Raw genomic sequence first — 15,541 nt, forward strand, 5'->3', positions numbered from 1 at the left:
GATTTTATAATAAACTCATTACGGATTGATAAATTATATCCTTCAATAATAAATGGTAGGCACATGCCAGGTTAATTGAAATGACAATTGACCAGGGTAAATTTAACAGATTGTGCAGATTATAACTAAATGATTGTGCAGATTATAAGTAAATGATTTGCCATGCACAAATCCCCTTGACCCCGCCACTGTTCCCTGGCCCTACCACTGCTCCCAAAGCTCTTGTGCTCATAGCTACAGCGCACGCGCGAACCTAAATACAGCCTGCCAGCAGTGTGCGCGGTGACAGCTGCACTGATGATATCGATGAACGGTGAGAGTTTTAAAACGTGCCAAATATTATGTTTGTATCTACTGTTTAACACAATGTAAATGATAAAGTTAGTAGTATGACGCTGAATTTATCTCATCGTTGAGTAAGAATTGGTTTGTATGTTTCTGTCATTGTATAAAAAATGCCTAGCTAACGTTAGCCAGCCAGCTGTCTGGCGCACGCAAGCTAACCAGCTAGCACAGACACTCCTTGTTAGCTAGCTAGCTAAACTAGCCAGCTAACGAGCTAGCTAATGTGTTAAAAATATTTCAGTGGCAATGTGTTTTCTTTCCAATATTTGTCCGTTTTGTTACTAAGTTTTACACGTATTCAGGTTTCACACATAAAAATCCGCAGCTGGCAAGTAGTCCAATTTGCAAATGGCAATGTAATATGGCCAGTTAGCGCTATCTGAATGGTCCTTGCTACCTTGGATCCTTGGGACGTACCTAAGTTACCCCATTGAAGTTGACATTTTAAAATGGTGAAGTCAAGGGTTTAGGTTAGGGTTGGGGTAGGGGGGTTAGGGTATGGACGTCCCAGGGATCCCGCATAGCAACTGTAGCGGATTGTCCATGCGAGTGAGTACTGCAGATACTAGAAGGCAGCTCTGTGATAGCCGTAACGTTAGCCTTGTGGATATATGGTAGTTAATAATGATATATTCCCTGATCGCCAGCAGTGTCCAGCGGTAATAACAACCCGCATAGCACCCACAGTAAGAAGCATAAGAAGAAAGGTAAGAAACATCGAAAAGGATCCGGTGACAACCTCCCCAGTTTGGATATTGGGTGAGCAAAGTCGGTTACTCTAACGTTATTCCCAGTCTATGCGTAGGCTACCAGCATGTACCAGATCTTGCAGCTGGTTCTGTCTAGCTAGTAGCTATGTGCTATAAATACACAGGGGCGGTGGAGCGACTCACCTCTCCAGATAAGCACATTGACTCATGCCTCTCCCCTCTCCTGCTCTGTGCCTATTTCAGTTTAACCCTGGCAAACCTTAACAATACCCATTTCACTGCTATCACAAATAAGTGTGGGGACCATGCAAATTTAGATATGGGGGGGGGGGGTGCACTACTTCGACTAACATTATCCCTTGGTAATTGCATAATCCACCAAGGAATTTTGGAGACAGGCCACAGTCAGCACTCCAGTTTAATTTGTGACGCACGTCTCACTCATAATAAAACACAAACCCCTCATTGTCTGTGTTGAAGCGCACGCAGGCTTCTTGTCTACAAGAGCATGGCAGTATTTACGTTGCTGAATGTCAAGTCAGTCTTTTAGATGACCAGTTAAATATAACTGATGTAATCAGTTTGTCTATTTTTTCAGATAAAGGGATATTTTGCTGGTTGTTATTGTTTAGGCAAAGCTATCACCACCACCACCTTCTTAAAGGCAAACAGAGAAACCATATAGAGACGGTTGTTTCATCAGGCAGTTCTGTGTTTTTGTTTCAGGTCCCAGATTCCAACTGCAGATGAGTTGTGTCGCATCCTCACAATACACAGGCCTGCGACTCCACCAAAGACCTCTCCCACCCCTCCCCTCAACCTGTCCCAGAGGCCCCCGGACCGCCAACCCCATGCCCCACTCAACCTCTCCCAGAGCCCTCCCCATCTCTTACGTCCTCCCGCTCTAACCACCCAGCCACTTCCTGTACCATTAACTCCCTCCTCTGACACTCTGTCCACCCCCGTACTGTCCACTCCCGTACTGTCCACTCCCGTACTGTCCACCCCCGTACTGTCCACCCCCGTACTGTCCACCCCCGTACTGTCCACCCCCATAGCACCCTCACTAGGGATCCCTCCAATTCTGTCCGCTACTCCACCTAAACCACTGACCTCCTCATCTCAGACCACCCCTCCACAGGCTCTCAGCCCACCCCCTCCTGACTTCACCCCTCCACCAACAGAGCTGCTCGGATCAGACGATGAGGAACAGGAGGACCCATCAGATTACTGCAAAGGTAGGCGACATAATTGTCTAATGGATCTCTCCACAATGGATCGATGCAATAGTGTGGCAGATTAGGAAAGTGACGGTCAAGGTCATTGTATTTGAAAAATCAGCAGGGAGTGGAATTACTTGGTGGTTATGTAATGAATGAAGTCACAATGTGGATTTTGTAATAATACTTATGATATGATGACCTTGTAGATACAGTATGTCAACCTCACAATACAATTTATCAACTAGGATGATGCAATAATGCTAATAAGCCTGTGTGAGTGAAAGTCTATGTATATTTCAGGTGGGTACTACCCAGTGAAGATTGGAGACTTGTTCAATGGGCGGTATCACGTAGTCAGGAAGCTTGGTTGGGGTCACTTCTCTACTGTGTGGCTATGCTGGGACCTGCAGTAAGTGACTGATTTCTAGTGCATCTGTAAATCTATACCAGTAATACACAAACGAGAAGCCTAATGATATTTATCCTTTGTTTTTAATTCCCATCCATTTGTTTCATTCAGTTTTCATTAATGGCTAGCTGTTTTTTTTTTTTTTATCAGTTTGAGTCACGAAATGATTGTGTTTGTGTGTAGGAGGAAGCGCTTTGTGGCGCTGAAAGTGGTGAAGAGTGCTCTGCACTACACAGAGACGGCGCTGGATGAGATTAAACTGCTCAGATGTGTGAGTGCATTCCCATTTCTTTCACCCTCAGACATACAGCAGACAGAACTCATTAATGGCTACAAGCCCAAGGGCATCCTCCAAAACAAATGGTATAGTAGTTCGGTGAAATTGATTGATGTAATAATCATTGTACTGTGTAGATGGCTAGCTAGCCCAACACTGGGGACTCGTAGTCTGGTACATTTTAACAAACGTCTCTAGCATACAGTGCCTTCAGAAAGTATTCAGACCCCTTGACTTTTTCCACATTTTGTGTCGTTACAGCCTTATTCTAAAATTAATACCCCATAATGACACAGCAAAAACTGTTTTTTAGAACTTTTTGCTAATTTGTAAAAAAAAAAAAAAAAAACGGAAAGATTACATTACACAAGTATTCAGACCCTTCACTCAGTACTTGGTTGAAGCACCTTTGGCAGTGATTACAGCAGCGAGTCTTCTTGGGTATGACGCTACATGCTTGGCACACCTGTATTTGGGGAGTTTCTCCAATTCTTCTCTGCAGATGCTCTCAAGCTCTGTCAGGTTGGATGGGGAGCGTTGCTGCACAGCTATTTTCAGGTTTTTCCAGAGATGTTCGATCGGGTTCATGTCGGGGCTCTGGCTTGGCCACTCGAGGACATTCAGAGGCTTGTCCTGAAGCCACTCCTGCGTTGTCTTGGCTGTGTGCTTAGGGTCATTATCCTGTTGGAAGATGAACCTTCGCCCCAGTCTGAGGTTCTGAGCACTCTGGAGCAGGTTTACATCAAGGATCTCTCTGTACTTTGCTCCGTTCATCTTTTCCTCGATCCTGATTAGTCTCCCAGGCCCTGCCACTGAAAGACATCCCCACAGCATGATGCTGCCACCACCATGCTTCACCGTAGGGATGGTGCCAGGTTTCCTCCAGACGTGATGCTTAGCATTCAGGCCAAAGAGTTCAATCTTGGTTTCATCAGACCAGAGAGTCATGTTTCTCATGGTCTAAGAGTCTTTAGGTGCCTTTTGGCAAACTCCAAGCGGGCTGTCATGTGGCTTTTACTGAAGAGTGGCTTCCGTCTGGCCACTCTACCATAAAGGCTTGATTGGTGGAGTGCTGCAGAGATGGTTGTCCTTCTGGAAGGTTCTCCCATCTCCACAGAGGAGCTCTGTCAGAGTGACCATCGGGTTCTTGGTCACCTTTCTCCCCCGATTGCTCAGTTTGGCCGGGCAGCCAGCCCTAGGAAGAGTCTTGGTGGTTCCAAACTTATTCCATTTAAGAATGATGGAGGCCAATGTGTTCTTGGGGACCTTCAATGCTGCAGACATTTTTTTTGTACCCTTCCCCAGATCTGTGCCTCGACACAATCCTGTCTCGGAGCTCTATGGACAATTCCTTCGACCTAATGGCTTGGTTTTTGCTCTGACATGCACTGTCAACGGTGGGACCTGATATAGACAGGTGTGGGCCTTTCCAAATAATGTCCAATCAATTGAATTTAACACAGGTGGACTCCAATTAAGTTGTAGAAACATCTCAAGGATGATCAATGGAAACAGGATGCACCTTCGAGTCACTTTGAGTCTCATAGCAAAGGGTCTGAATACTTATGTAAATAAGGTATTTCTGTTTTTTTTATTTAATCCATTTTAGAATAAGGCTGTAATGTAATGTGGAAAAAGTCAAGGGGTCTGAATACTTTCCAAAGGCACAGATAGATCACACTGTTTCTGAATTGAATTAACTTTTCTGTACTTATTTTGTGTCCTAAGGTGCGAGACAGTGACCCTACAGACCCCAAACGAGAGACCATTGTACAGCTTATTGATGACTTCAAGATATCCGGGGTCAATGGCGTGCGTATCCTTTCTGCTGCTCACCGGCTGAAACTGGGTTTGGTGGACCCTGTAATCAACTGGGTGTGGTGGACCCTGTAATCAACTGGGTGTGGTGGACCCTGTAATCAACTGGGTGTGGTGGACCCTGTAATCAACTGGGTGTGGTGGACCCTGTAATCAACTGGGTTTGGTGGACCCTGTAATCAACTGGGTTTGGTGGACCCTGTAATCAACTGGGTTTGGTGAACCCTGTAATCAACTGGGTTTGGTGGACCCTGTAATCAACTGGGTTTGGGGGACCCTGTCATCTTCCAAACCTTTCACACCACTTCTTCCTACTTGCCTGTACTACTATTTGCCCTGTTTTCTTCAGACAGAAGATATGGTATGTTACCTGTAAAAAATATAAGGCAATGTTTATATGACCTTTCAAACAGCCCCTAATTTACCACTTTTATACATATCAGTGGGTAACTGGCCAATTGGAAGGGGTGGGTGGTAAACCAAGGGGGCTGTTTGCGGTTCAAATTAAGGAGGTGTTAAACAATGGAAGTGTTAATGAATTTACCTGCAAAAAAGCAGAGAATCATTCACACACACAATACCTGTGTTTTGGTCACAGGGTCTGTGAAAATGCAGGAATCATGACTAGGTCATTAGGTGGCTTTTAATTTGTCCATGTTTTTTTTACCCCCTACTCTTTTCAGATATATATATATATATACAAATGCAGGCATGGTAAATAAATATGATTTTGGTCTGCGTATTAAAGGGGTCTTTCATGTGTGAGTTTGAGTGAAGCAGCTTCTCCTTAACTGGTGTGTCAGATGTGTGTATGGTGCTGGAGGTTCTGGGTCACCAGCTGCTGAAGTGGATCATCAAGTCCAACTATATGGGCCTTCCTCTAGTCTGTGTGAAGAGCATTCTCCGACAGGTACAGTGGTATATCACAGCACTTTCTCCTCTGTTTATAGCACATTTATAGCACATGAAGCAGGTTTCACAGTTGCAGCATTTAGAAAATAGCCAGGGAAACTGGAAAATATGATCAACGTATTAGATATTACCATAGCGAGCAGTTTTGTTAATGGTACAGTAGTCAGTAACGCTTTACTAGAGACTGGCCAGTTCCACATATCCATCTCGACCACCTTTTATACATGCTCGATGTCTCGTCCTCCACAGGTTCTGCAGGGCTTGGACTACCTGCACACCAAATGTAAGATCATCCACACAGACATCAAGCCGGAGAACATCCTGCTGGATGTAGATGAGGTGTACGTCAGACGGCTGGCTGCGGAGGCTACCATGTGGCAACAGTCAGGAGCCCCTCCTCCCTCGGGCTCATCAGGTGAGCTGGTTGGTTCATTATGACGAAAACGTCTAGACCTTTAACATAAAAACATGTTTGTTATTAGTCAAAATTGTTCTGAGGGTTATAGCATAGGGACATCTTGTGAGTGCTTCATGTGTGTCTGTATGTGTGCTGTAATTGTTAAAATGTAATTGGACTTAACAAATTACTGGCTTCACTGTAATGTGAATATTATACTGTACACCAGGGGTGTCAATTACCATTTTACTGGTTAAAACCAAATCGAAACTGTAGAAATTATAATGGGTCTACATAAATAGTCTCTTCACGATGCACAGAGTTCTTTTTTTTTCTTAGAATTTTGATGGCAAGGAAATATAAAGAAATGTCAGTGTGGCCCTCCGGACCTCGATGAAACCCCTGCTGTACACATACAGACAGAACTATCTATTTTCACTTTGACTCTGTCAAAAGCCTTTGCTTTCTCAAACTTTGTCAAATATGTCTAGATGTAAATCTGTGGTGATTTGTAATTTGCATGTTTAGATGTTTCCTATGCGTCTGTCTCTTTCTGCTATCAAATCTGCTCATCGTCATGTCTTCTGTCTCTATTTGGTTTCTAACTTTGTCCTGTTTTTCTTGTGTGTTTGTTTTTGTGGTCATTGCGGTTTACTGTCCCTCCCTTCGTTTTTTACCTCCTTTTCTGATGGCAGTTAGCACCGCCCCAAGGGAGAACCAGGTATGTTCAGACTAAAGTCCTGCCTGTCTGCCTGCCTGCCACAGAAGGGATAGTCTTGCTCAAAAAAAACAGCACTTTTGGTGAACAATGCTTTCACGTTGATCATAACTCACCTCAGCTTTTGTGTGATGTGATCATGTTGCCTAATGATTATTTTCTGACGGTGTGATGGTTGGTGTGTGTCTGGAGTGGTTTGTCTCCTACCCAGGTAGTATATCATCTGTCTCTGCATGTCAAAACAGTAGTTGGCTCTCTAAACGACATGGGGGGGAAATGGTGGAGAGGGAATGGGGTCTTGGTGCCCGGATCGTCACGGTCAGACACTTCACAGTAATACATTCACACTGGACAATGCTTTGCCCCATGGCTGACTTTTTATGTAAGCATCGTTTCATCCTCCTGTCGCTGTCCAACAAAGAACATAATCATTTACCCAGTTTCTTTGTTGGGTTTGTAGGGTTTTTCTCACCAGTTTTTGTTGATGTGAGGAAGTGTCAGCACTTTGACTTGATACAGTTTTATCCTATAGGCTCTCTCTTTACAGCTACCCTCCTTTCTGATGTCTGTGTATCTCTGTTCTCTCCGTATGGATCTATATCAGTGCTTTTTTAAATTCGTATTTGAAATAGGAAATGATCATCACGGCAGGTGAAAACATATCACGTTTCCCTCTTAATATACCTCCAGTACCAAGAAGGCTTCTAGCCCACTGTATGCAGTTCTTAGAATGTTTGTTTTGAACGATGCATTTTAACTTCATGAATTATCACGTGATTGGCATTTGGCGCTTAAAGGGCACCATACATTAATGGATTACTGTAGCGTAGACAACATTTCATACCAAATCCATTAACAAGTAGACTACGTTATATGCAGTGGAATAAACAACCTCAAGGACTTTTAAACTGGAGCGTGTGCTGTTGCACCCCTGGTCATGTCTGGGGGAAGTTTAAAGCTGCAGCACTGTTATTCAGGTGGAAAACCGCATGCCATCTGATCCCTTGTGGTACAGTTGACCCTTCCTCAAATTCCAGGTGTGGCTCACGTTAGCTTCCTCAGCAGATCACAGCAGAGCTAGCTAACCCACTGAGCCAAAGCCTGTTCAGACAGCCGTGGACACGTGAGTTCACCAGGTCAGCTTTGAGGGATGGTGTCAGATGGGATGGGCTTTCTGTAAGAGACCTACTGGAGAACTGGCGATGGCAACATGCTGGAGCTCAGAATAGAGTGGTCATCTAGCTAGCAGGATTTAGAGAGGTTGCGGTGGTGTCATGTTTAGTCTGCTTCCTAAGTGCCCACACAAGTTTTACTTGCAATCGAAACTCTGTTTGTTGTGGGGCAGTGGTTCTGCCATGGAAATGAGGATTAGAATCAAAAGTAATCATGTGAAATGTAATTGAGCCCCGTTGTAGATGGACTCCATAGTATTATTAGAACATGTATTAAAGCTCACCTGTCTGAGGACCAGTTGTTAATGAGAGACAGGCTAACACTGTGAATATTTCTCACTTTGGTACTTCCTTTCTGCACTCTTTCCTATTTTTCTGCCTGGCATGTACTCTCTGTCTAGGACCCTTTGGTACTGTGTACTGGAGTCATAAGTATCTACAGTGTCAGTAGTGTTATCAGGGAGCATCACATGGTCAGTCAGGCTGGCATCATGATGGCCTGACCCTGTATCTGTCTCCGTCTGTGTGTCTAGAGCGGCAAGGTGACCAAGAACAAGAAGAAGAAGCTGAAGAGGAAGGCCAAGCGGCAGCAGCGTCTGCTGGAGGAGAGACTGGTGGACCTTCAGAAGATGGAGGAGCTGGACGGGACCTCTCCACCAGACCCCTCCAACCCTCTACGCAACCCCTGGGGACAGGACGACGCTGCTGGGGACCCAGAGAGGAACGCCAACAGTGAGTGGTCCACCTCTACTACTGACACTGCTATGCAATGCCAATCCCTTCATAACAGTGATTTAGTAGCAGCTGTATGTCCTGGTTGAGTCTCTGTATTAAATCGATATGTTCTTGATACCATTTCTTCTGCCAGACTCCTCTGTGGTGAAGGGGAATGAAAACGGGAACTGCTATACCTGCGGCTCGTCCATGGCTAACACCAAGGCCAGCCCGGAGTCTGGCTCGTTGTGGATTGAGGAGGGCTGTAACGGACACAACCCCATGCGTTTCTGCAGCCCTGGCTCTGGCCTGTCTGGGATGTCAGGGATGTCTGCTGGCTCCATACTGTCAGCCACGTCTGAGTCAGCACTCTCCACCCTGTCAGGCTACTCCACCGGGAGAGACAGCCAACGCTCCGGAATCTCCCCCAGCAGTCAGTATCTCACTAGGCATCTCTGTCTGTGATCCTGTCTGTCACTTATGTTGCCCTATGTACATCTGGCACCAGCATGCAGTTGCTATATTGTTACTGTTCTCTGTATTTAGATGTTGTGATTATGAGCTAAATTGTACGTCTGTGTCGCTCTAGTGTTCAGCGCAGCAGATTTCCTGGTCAATCCCCTGGAACCACAGAATGCTGACAAAATCCGCATCAAGATAGCAGACCTGGGCAATGCCTGTTGGGTGGTAAGTGACTGTTTTCAACAGGAAGAACAAGATCTGTATCTGTATGTTCTGGTTTTCCTCATGATAACCTGGACTAGGAGCTGTTCTCATGTGACGTGTGGAGATGGGGAAAGAACAGTGGGGTGTTAATGAGCCCCCTCTACTTCTCCAGCACAAACACTTCACTGAAGACATCCAGACACGTCAGTACCGCGCCCTGGAGGTATTGATAGGGGCAGAATACGGCACTCCGGCAGACATCTGGAGCGTAGCCTGCATGGTAAGCTACAAAACGGTGATGGCACCTCTCCTTTATCACTCAAACCACCTACTTCACCCCATCTAATCGTCCGATGTGTGTCCCAAGTTGTGTCAGACAGTTGTCATGTTTCGTCTGGGATCTCTTTTGCCCTTCTGTGGATTGCGTTTTGACTGACGTGACATGTTGTTGCAGGCGTTTGAGTTGGCCACGGGCGATTACCTGTTCGAGCCCCACTCAGGAGAGGACTACACTAGAGATGAAGGTCTGTACCAGGGGTATTCAACTTTTACCCTATGAGGTCCAGAGCTTGCTGGTTTTCTGTTTTACCTGATAACTAGTTGCACCCACCTGGTGTCCCAGGTTTAAATCAGTTGGAGGGGAACAATGAAAAAATGCAGTGGAACTGGATTCCAGGTCCATAGTTGAGTTTGAGGGGTCAGTACCCTCCTTGTATTGTCTAGGCCGGTGGTTCTCAAACCTCTTCTCAGGGGACGCCAGCCATTCCAGGTATTTGATCTATTCTAGAGCTAGCACACCTGATTCCAATCAGCAATTTATCAAAAAGCCCTCATTAGGTGACAATTGTGAAATACCTGATCTGGAGGTCTCCCAGGAGAGGTTTGTGAACCTCTGGTCTAAGCTATGTATGTTTCATGCTTGTATGTAAATAAGCTGTTCAAGCCCATGTTAATGTGAATTTAACAGTGATGTAATGCTCTCTTCTGTTCTCTCAGATCACATTGCACACATCATTGAGTTAATGGGAGCCATTCCGCCCCCTTTTGCGCTGTCTGGGAGATATTCACGAGAATACTTTGACAGGCGAGGTAAGTCTTACCGTAAATTAGGTGCAAAAAAGTAAAATATATTCTTGTTTAATGGTTTTGTACTGTATGTAAAAGCTATGAGTCACAGAATGGCCTGGTTCAAGTGGACAATGCGTTGTTGAGAAACGTGTCAAGAAAAGTCCCTCAGACCGATTTAGATAATGTTACAGTACTACAATTCACGTGTCCTGTCTCGTATTACTCGAGTGGTCATCTGCTTAGAATGTGCCACTACAATATATTTTCCTTCAACATTCCTAAAACCAATGTTTCTAGAAATATTCTCAAAATGACTAACACATTGTGTGCACAAGGGGGCGCCAAGCTGACATACCTGTATGGTGACATCTAGTTGCCTAATAAGATCTGAGAGACCATCAATGGCCCCATTTTATATTGTGGTGTAATGTTGGTGTTTTAGCTCACTGTAACAATATATTGTATTGTTTCCCTCCTGAAGGTGAGCTGAGGCACATAGCCAACCTGAAGCCGTGGGGTCTGTTTGAGGTGCTGTTGGAGAAGTATGAGTGGCCACTGGAGCAGGCGGCCCAGTTCAGTGACTTCCTCCTAACCATGCTGGACGTCACACCAGAGAAGAGAGCCACTGCCGCCCAGTGTTTGCAGCACCCCTGGCTCAACTTGTAGACTACTGACCACCACCACAACACAACTACCATGCGTCTAACCTTTACCGTATACCACTGAGTCCATATTGTACTACTGTAAGTCAGTGTGGTTATTCTCAGCCTAGAAGGAGATCTTTTCTAAATGAAATGTGAGTATTTATCTAAAGTTAATATAAACTGACATTACCATTACTCTGAGCACATAAGTAGCAGTAACCTAAATCTACAGATTTTATTTATTTATTAAAGCAGCATTACAGGTTCTGTAAATGGTTGGGATGAATATGATGTATGTAGTTTGTTTTAAAATGGATGATCTACTTCTCATTGTGCTGAGTCACATTTGTTAAAATAGTGCCTTGATGTGCCAGGTGTAAAAAAACAAAACTTTAAAAAAACTTTTTTTTATACATGTCGCCAAACTGTATGTGGAATGCTTCTTATTTTGTGAACACAAAATGTATTTAAACATGACTGAAAGAAAGACCAGATATCTTACAACCTGTGTTCTTCAGAATAAATCTTTTTCGGAAACCAGATTCAGCCAGTTTATTTAGAGTACTGTACGCCACTGTCATAATGTGGCCAAGAGATGGTGAATTGATTTAATGTACTTAATTTACTATTCTTAAGTTGGCTGTTGACAAGTTTTGTATTTAGCACTGTAGACAACTTTTACTATGATACTGTAAATAGTAATATGCTGTAAGCAGGTAGACTTCTATCCATCTGATATCAAAAGAGAACATGGATCACAGTTAATGTAATTGTGATCAGTGCAAAGGCTTACACTTTCTATCCCTTTCTCAGTAATACACACCATTGTGTAGGTGAGTGGTATACACTATAAAGATGGTTACTTAATCGCTACTTAAATGGATTTCAATGTACTCCTTTTTAAATGTAATTCCACACATGCAGCTTTACAAAAACACTGAAATTCTTGTAATAAACAGTGACAGTTCGTCAGATGCCTCCTGACACCTGCATAAATGAACTCCGAGGTATACGTGTCCAGGTTTTCCTCAGCTCATCAGAAGATATGTCCATCCTCCCAATATGACAGAGCCATAGGAGGGACACGTATAAAAGAAAACAGCAACAGTGTTAGGAAGCGATTCCAGAGCTTAAGCGGCAGTAAAATCCTAATTCATTTATTCACTCGGCACTTCCTCTGTTCTTTACTTGGACTGCTACAGTAGTGTCACTTCTTGCGCACTACCGTCGTCCAGCCATCGTCTTCCTCTTGAGACTGGGGTTTATCTGTCTGTTTGGGTGCTGCACTACTCGGGGGGTTTGTTGACGTTGCTGCTTCAAACTCCATGGACTGTGGATTACATAAGGACAACCTTTTCATAATTGACACGACTGACTTTCAGTCCAAAATAGTTAATTTGACAGTTATACCAGTAAAACACGTCATACCTCTGTCTCATCTCCATCACTCTCCTCTCCATCAGCATTGTTTGGTTGAGGTGTGACCTTGGCTCGTTCTGCACTCTTCTTCTTAAGTTTGGCTATCTGCTCTTTGACCTCTGCAAGCTTTCCTTGTTGACACTGCGTGAAGATCTGGCTAACTTTCTGTGCCACCTGATCAATGAAGAAAGCATTGATTTAGATACTTCTTGACATTAAGAATGCGGATGGTTGAAAATGAAAAGACATTGGTAGGTTCAGATAGCCCCAATATTGTGTGTTGACATTTTAAATGTCTAAATTGAAAACACAAGATGTGCACCTGAGGTAAACTGCCATCATCCACCACTGTATCAAACTCATTGTTCATAAGGTCTGCTATGTAGTCCTCCACTTCATCTGGCTGCAGGTTTGCTGTAAACAAACAACATCCAATTAGCTGGAAGGCTGGCTGGAACTGTTCAGCATGTCAATAAGTGATCTAAACAGAGCAGACACGGGTGCTTCATCATAGCAGTTGTGCGGTAACGCAGAGAGGAAGAGGCAAAGTACACTGCTCAAAAAAATAAAGGGAACACTAAAATAACTCATCCTAGATCTGAATGAATGAAATAATCTTATTAAATACTTTCTTCTTTACATAGTTGAATGTGCTGACAACAAAATCACACAAAAATTATCAATGGAAATCAAATTTATCAACCCATGGAGGTCTGGATTTGGAGTCACCCTCAAAATTAAAGTGGAAAACCACACTACAGGCTGATCCAACTTTGATGTAATGTCCTTAAAACAAGTCAAAATGAGGCTCAGTAGTGCGTGTGGCCTCCACGTGCCTGTATGACCTCCCTACAACGCCTGGGCATGCTCCTGATGAGGTGGCGGATGGTCTCCTGAGGGATCTCCTCCCAAACCTGGACTAAAGCATCCGCCAACTCCTGGACAGTCTGTGGTGCAACGTGGCTTTGGTGGATGGAGCGAGACATGATGTCCCAGATGTGCTCAATTGGATTCAGGTCTGGGGAACGGGCGGGTCAGTCCATAGCATCAATGCCTTCCTCTTGCAGGAACTGCTGACACACTCCAGCCACATGAGGTCTAGCATTGTCTTGCATTAGGAGGAATCCAGGGCCAACCGCACCAGCATATGGTCTCACAAGGGGTCTGAGGATCTCATCTCGGTACCTAATGGCAGTCAGGCTACCTCTGGCGAGCACATGGAGGGCTGTGCGGCCCCCCAAAGAAATGCCACCCCACACCATGACTGACCCACCGCCAAACCGGTCATGCTGGAGGATGTTGCAGGCAGCAGAACGTTCTCCACAGCGTCTCCAGACTCTGTCACGTCTGTCATGTGCTCAGTGTGAACCTGCTTTCATCTGTGAAGAGTACAGGGCGCCAGTGGCGAATTTGCCAATCTTAGTGTTCTCTGGCAAATGCCAAACGTCCTGCACGGTGTTGGGCTGTAAGCACAACCCCCACCTGTGGACGTCGGGCCCTCATACCATCCTCATGGAGTCTGTTTCTGACCGTTTGAGCAGACACATGCACATTTGTGGCCTGCTGGAGGTCATTTTGCAGGGCTCTGGCAGTGCTCCTCCTGCTCCTCCTTGCACAAAGGCGGAGGTAGCAGTCCTGCTGCTGGGTTGTTGCCCTCCTACGGCCTCCTCCACGTCTCCTGATGTATTGGCCTGTCTCCTGGTAGCGCCTCCATGCTCTGGACACTACGCTGACAGACACAGCAAACCTTCTTGCCACAGCTCGCATTGATGTGCCATCCTGGATGAGCTGCACTACCTGAGCCACTTGTGTGGGTTGTAGACTCCGTCTCATGCTACCACTAGAGTGAAAGCACCGCCAGCATTCAAAAGTGACCAAAACATCAGCCAGGAAGCATAGGAACTGAGAAGTGGTCTGTGGTCACCACCTGCAAAACCAGTCCTTTATTGGGGGTGTCTTGCTAATTGCCTATAATTTCCACCTGTTGTCTATTCCATTTGCACAACAGCATGTGAAATATATTGTCAATCAGTGTTGCTTCCTAAGTGGACAGTTTGATTTCACAGAAGTGTGATTCACTTGGAGTTACATTGTGTTGTTTAAGTGTTCCCTTTATTTTTTTGAGCAGTGTATATAATAATACAATAGATATTCTTTGGGTAACGTTAGTCTATGTATGGAAATCATGGGTCAGGTTACCGTTGTCATGAAAATATTGTTGGACCACATCCACCATCCAGTCTGCCTTCTGTTGGCCGTACACGCCTCCAAACCCATTATCAACTGCGATCTGCAAAACAACGTTTGTACACTATTTATTACACACGTAACTACAAACATCGGTATACTGTTTAATCGGTGTACATTATGGATCTCTTTGAGGCTGACACGCTTATAACGTTGTCGTTATAGAGCTAGCTAACCAAACAGTATATGGAGGAAAAATACAGCACAGTCCACAAACTACAGATAGCTAACGTAGTTACAGTAGCAAGCTAGCCAGGTGTCAGCACGGCTCGTGTGACATTATTGCTATTTATGACGGAATAATTACACCATTAGAGCCTGTGCCCGAATATACAGTGTTTGATATATGACATATTCACCTACCTGTAAAACAGGCCAAGTTTCTAGGACTGCTCTCACTGCTTCAGTGAAAAGTTCACGTGCATTCTTCTGCGCTTCCATTTTGAAAACAATCAGGCATTACACGATGAGTGACCAGTGAGTGATTCGAATTTGCTCAAGCAAGGTAACGCAGTTGATCATAGATGTCATCGACCATCACTCCCCACCATCAGAATAGATGTGAGGCAACATTTGGAAATTGTTTTGGGAGCCTGGATTGCAAATGTTATGTATTGGCCATTGATAGGCTTTGAAGCCACCGGTTGGCCATATTGGCACTCCCCAGTAGGAGCAGTCCTCCATAGGAATGAATGGTATTCTACAGTATTTCAATTAAATGTTTCAAGGACAAAATGACATGTATTTACATAGTTTTTTGTTGTAGTGGGGACAATAACATTAGTAATCTAAAAAAAATTAT

General features: G+C 44.6%; 2 protein-coding genes across 4 annotated transcripts; one reads left to right on the top strand and one right to left on the bottom strand.

The window, feature by feature from the left end:
• Positions 1–241: 241 nt before the first annotated feature.
• Positions 242–11,613, top strand: srpk3 (SRSF protein kinase 3). 2 transcript variants are annotated; one of them, XM_041857086.1, is made up of 16 exons: positions 242–313; positions 996–1,104; positions 1,782–2,293; positions 2,579–2,687; positions 2,871–2,958; positions 4,693–4,780; positions 5,586–5,692; positions 5,944–6,109; positions 6,787–6,812; positions 8,515–8,713; positions 8,850–9,128; positions 9,285–9,382; positions 9,534–9,641; positions 9,816–9,885; positions 10,358–10,450; positions 10,911–11,613. In XM_041857086.1, exons 1-16 carry the CDS (start codon positions 298–300, stop codon positions 11,093–11,095), a joined length of 2,253 nt encoding a protein of 750 aa, XP_041713020.1. In that variant the 5' UTR covers positions 242–297; the 3' UTR covers positions 11,096–11,613. The 2 variants fall into 2 exon arrangements, with proteins under 2 accessions (XP_041713020.1, XP_041713019.1); XM_041857085.1 differs by having other exon boundaries at positions 249–313; positions 993–1,104.
• Positions 11,611–15,340, bottom strand: tsr2 (TSR2 ribosome maturation factor). Of its 2 annotated transcripts, none has more exons than XM_041857087.2 (5): positions 15,103–15,334; positions 14,692–14,782; positions 12,815–12,906; positions 12,502–12,666; positions 11,611–12,403 (listed from the first exon to the last, which is right to left on the bottom strand). In XM_041857087.2, exons 1-5 carry the CDS (start codon positions 15,178–15,180, stop codon positions 12,281–12,283), a joined length of 549 nt encoding a protein of 182 aa, XP_041713021.1. In that variant the 5' UTR covers positions 15,181–15,334; the 3' UTR covers positions 11,611–12,280. The 2 variants fall into 2 exon arrangements, with proteins under 2 accessions (XP_041713021.1, XP_041713022.1); XM_041857088.2 differs by having other exon boundaries at positions 12,311–12,425; positions 15,103–15,340.
• Between the last annotated feature and the right edge of the window lie 201 nt (positions 15,341–15,541).

This window comes from Coregonus clupeaformis, chromosome 30 (genome assembly GCF_020615455.1).
Source record: "Coregonus clupeaformis isolate EN_2021a chromosome 30, ASM2061545v1, whole genome shotgun sequence".
Classification (NCBI taxonomy): Eukaryota; Metazoa; Chordata; class Actinopteri; order Salmoniformes; family Salmonidae; genus Coregonus; species Coregonus clupeaformis.

Coding starts and splice junctions, on each gene's coding strand:
- srpk3 (XM_041857085.1), top strand. Junction 8,714..8,849: donor CCCAGAGAGGAACGCCAACA/GTGAGTGGTCCA, acceptor TTCTTCTGCCAG/ACTCCTCTGTGGTGAAGGGG. Junction 9,129..9,284: donor CTCCGGAATCTCCCCCAGCA/GTCAGTATCTCA, acceptor GTGTCGCTCTAG/TGTTCAGCGCAGCAGATTTC.
- tsr2 (XM_041857087.2), bottom strand. CDS start 15,180: ATGGAAGCGCAGAAGAATGCACGTGAACTTTTCACTGAAGCAGTGAGA. Junction 12,907..14,691: donor ACAATATTTTCATGACAACG/GTAACCTGACCC, acceptor GTTTGTTTACAG/CAAACCTGCAGCCAGATGAA. Junction 12,404..12,501: donor GTGATGGAGATGAGACAGAG/GTATGACGTGTT, acceptor TGTAATCCACAG/TCCATGGAGTTTGAAGCAGC.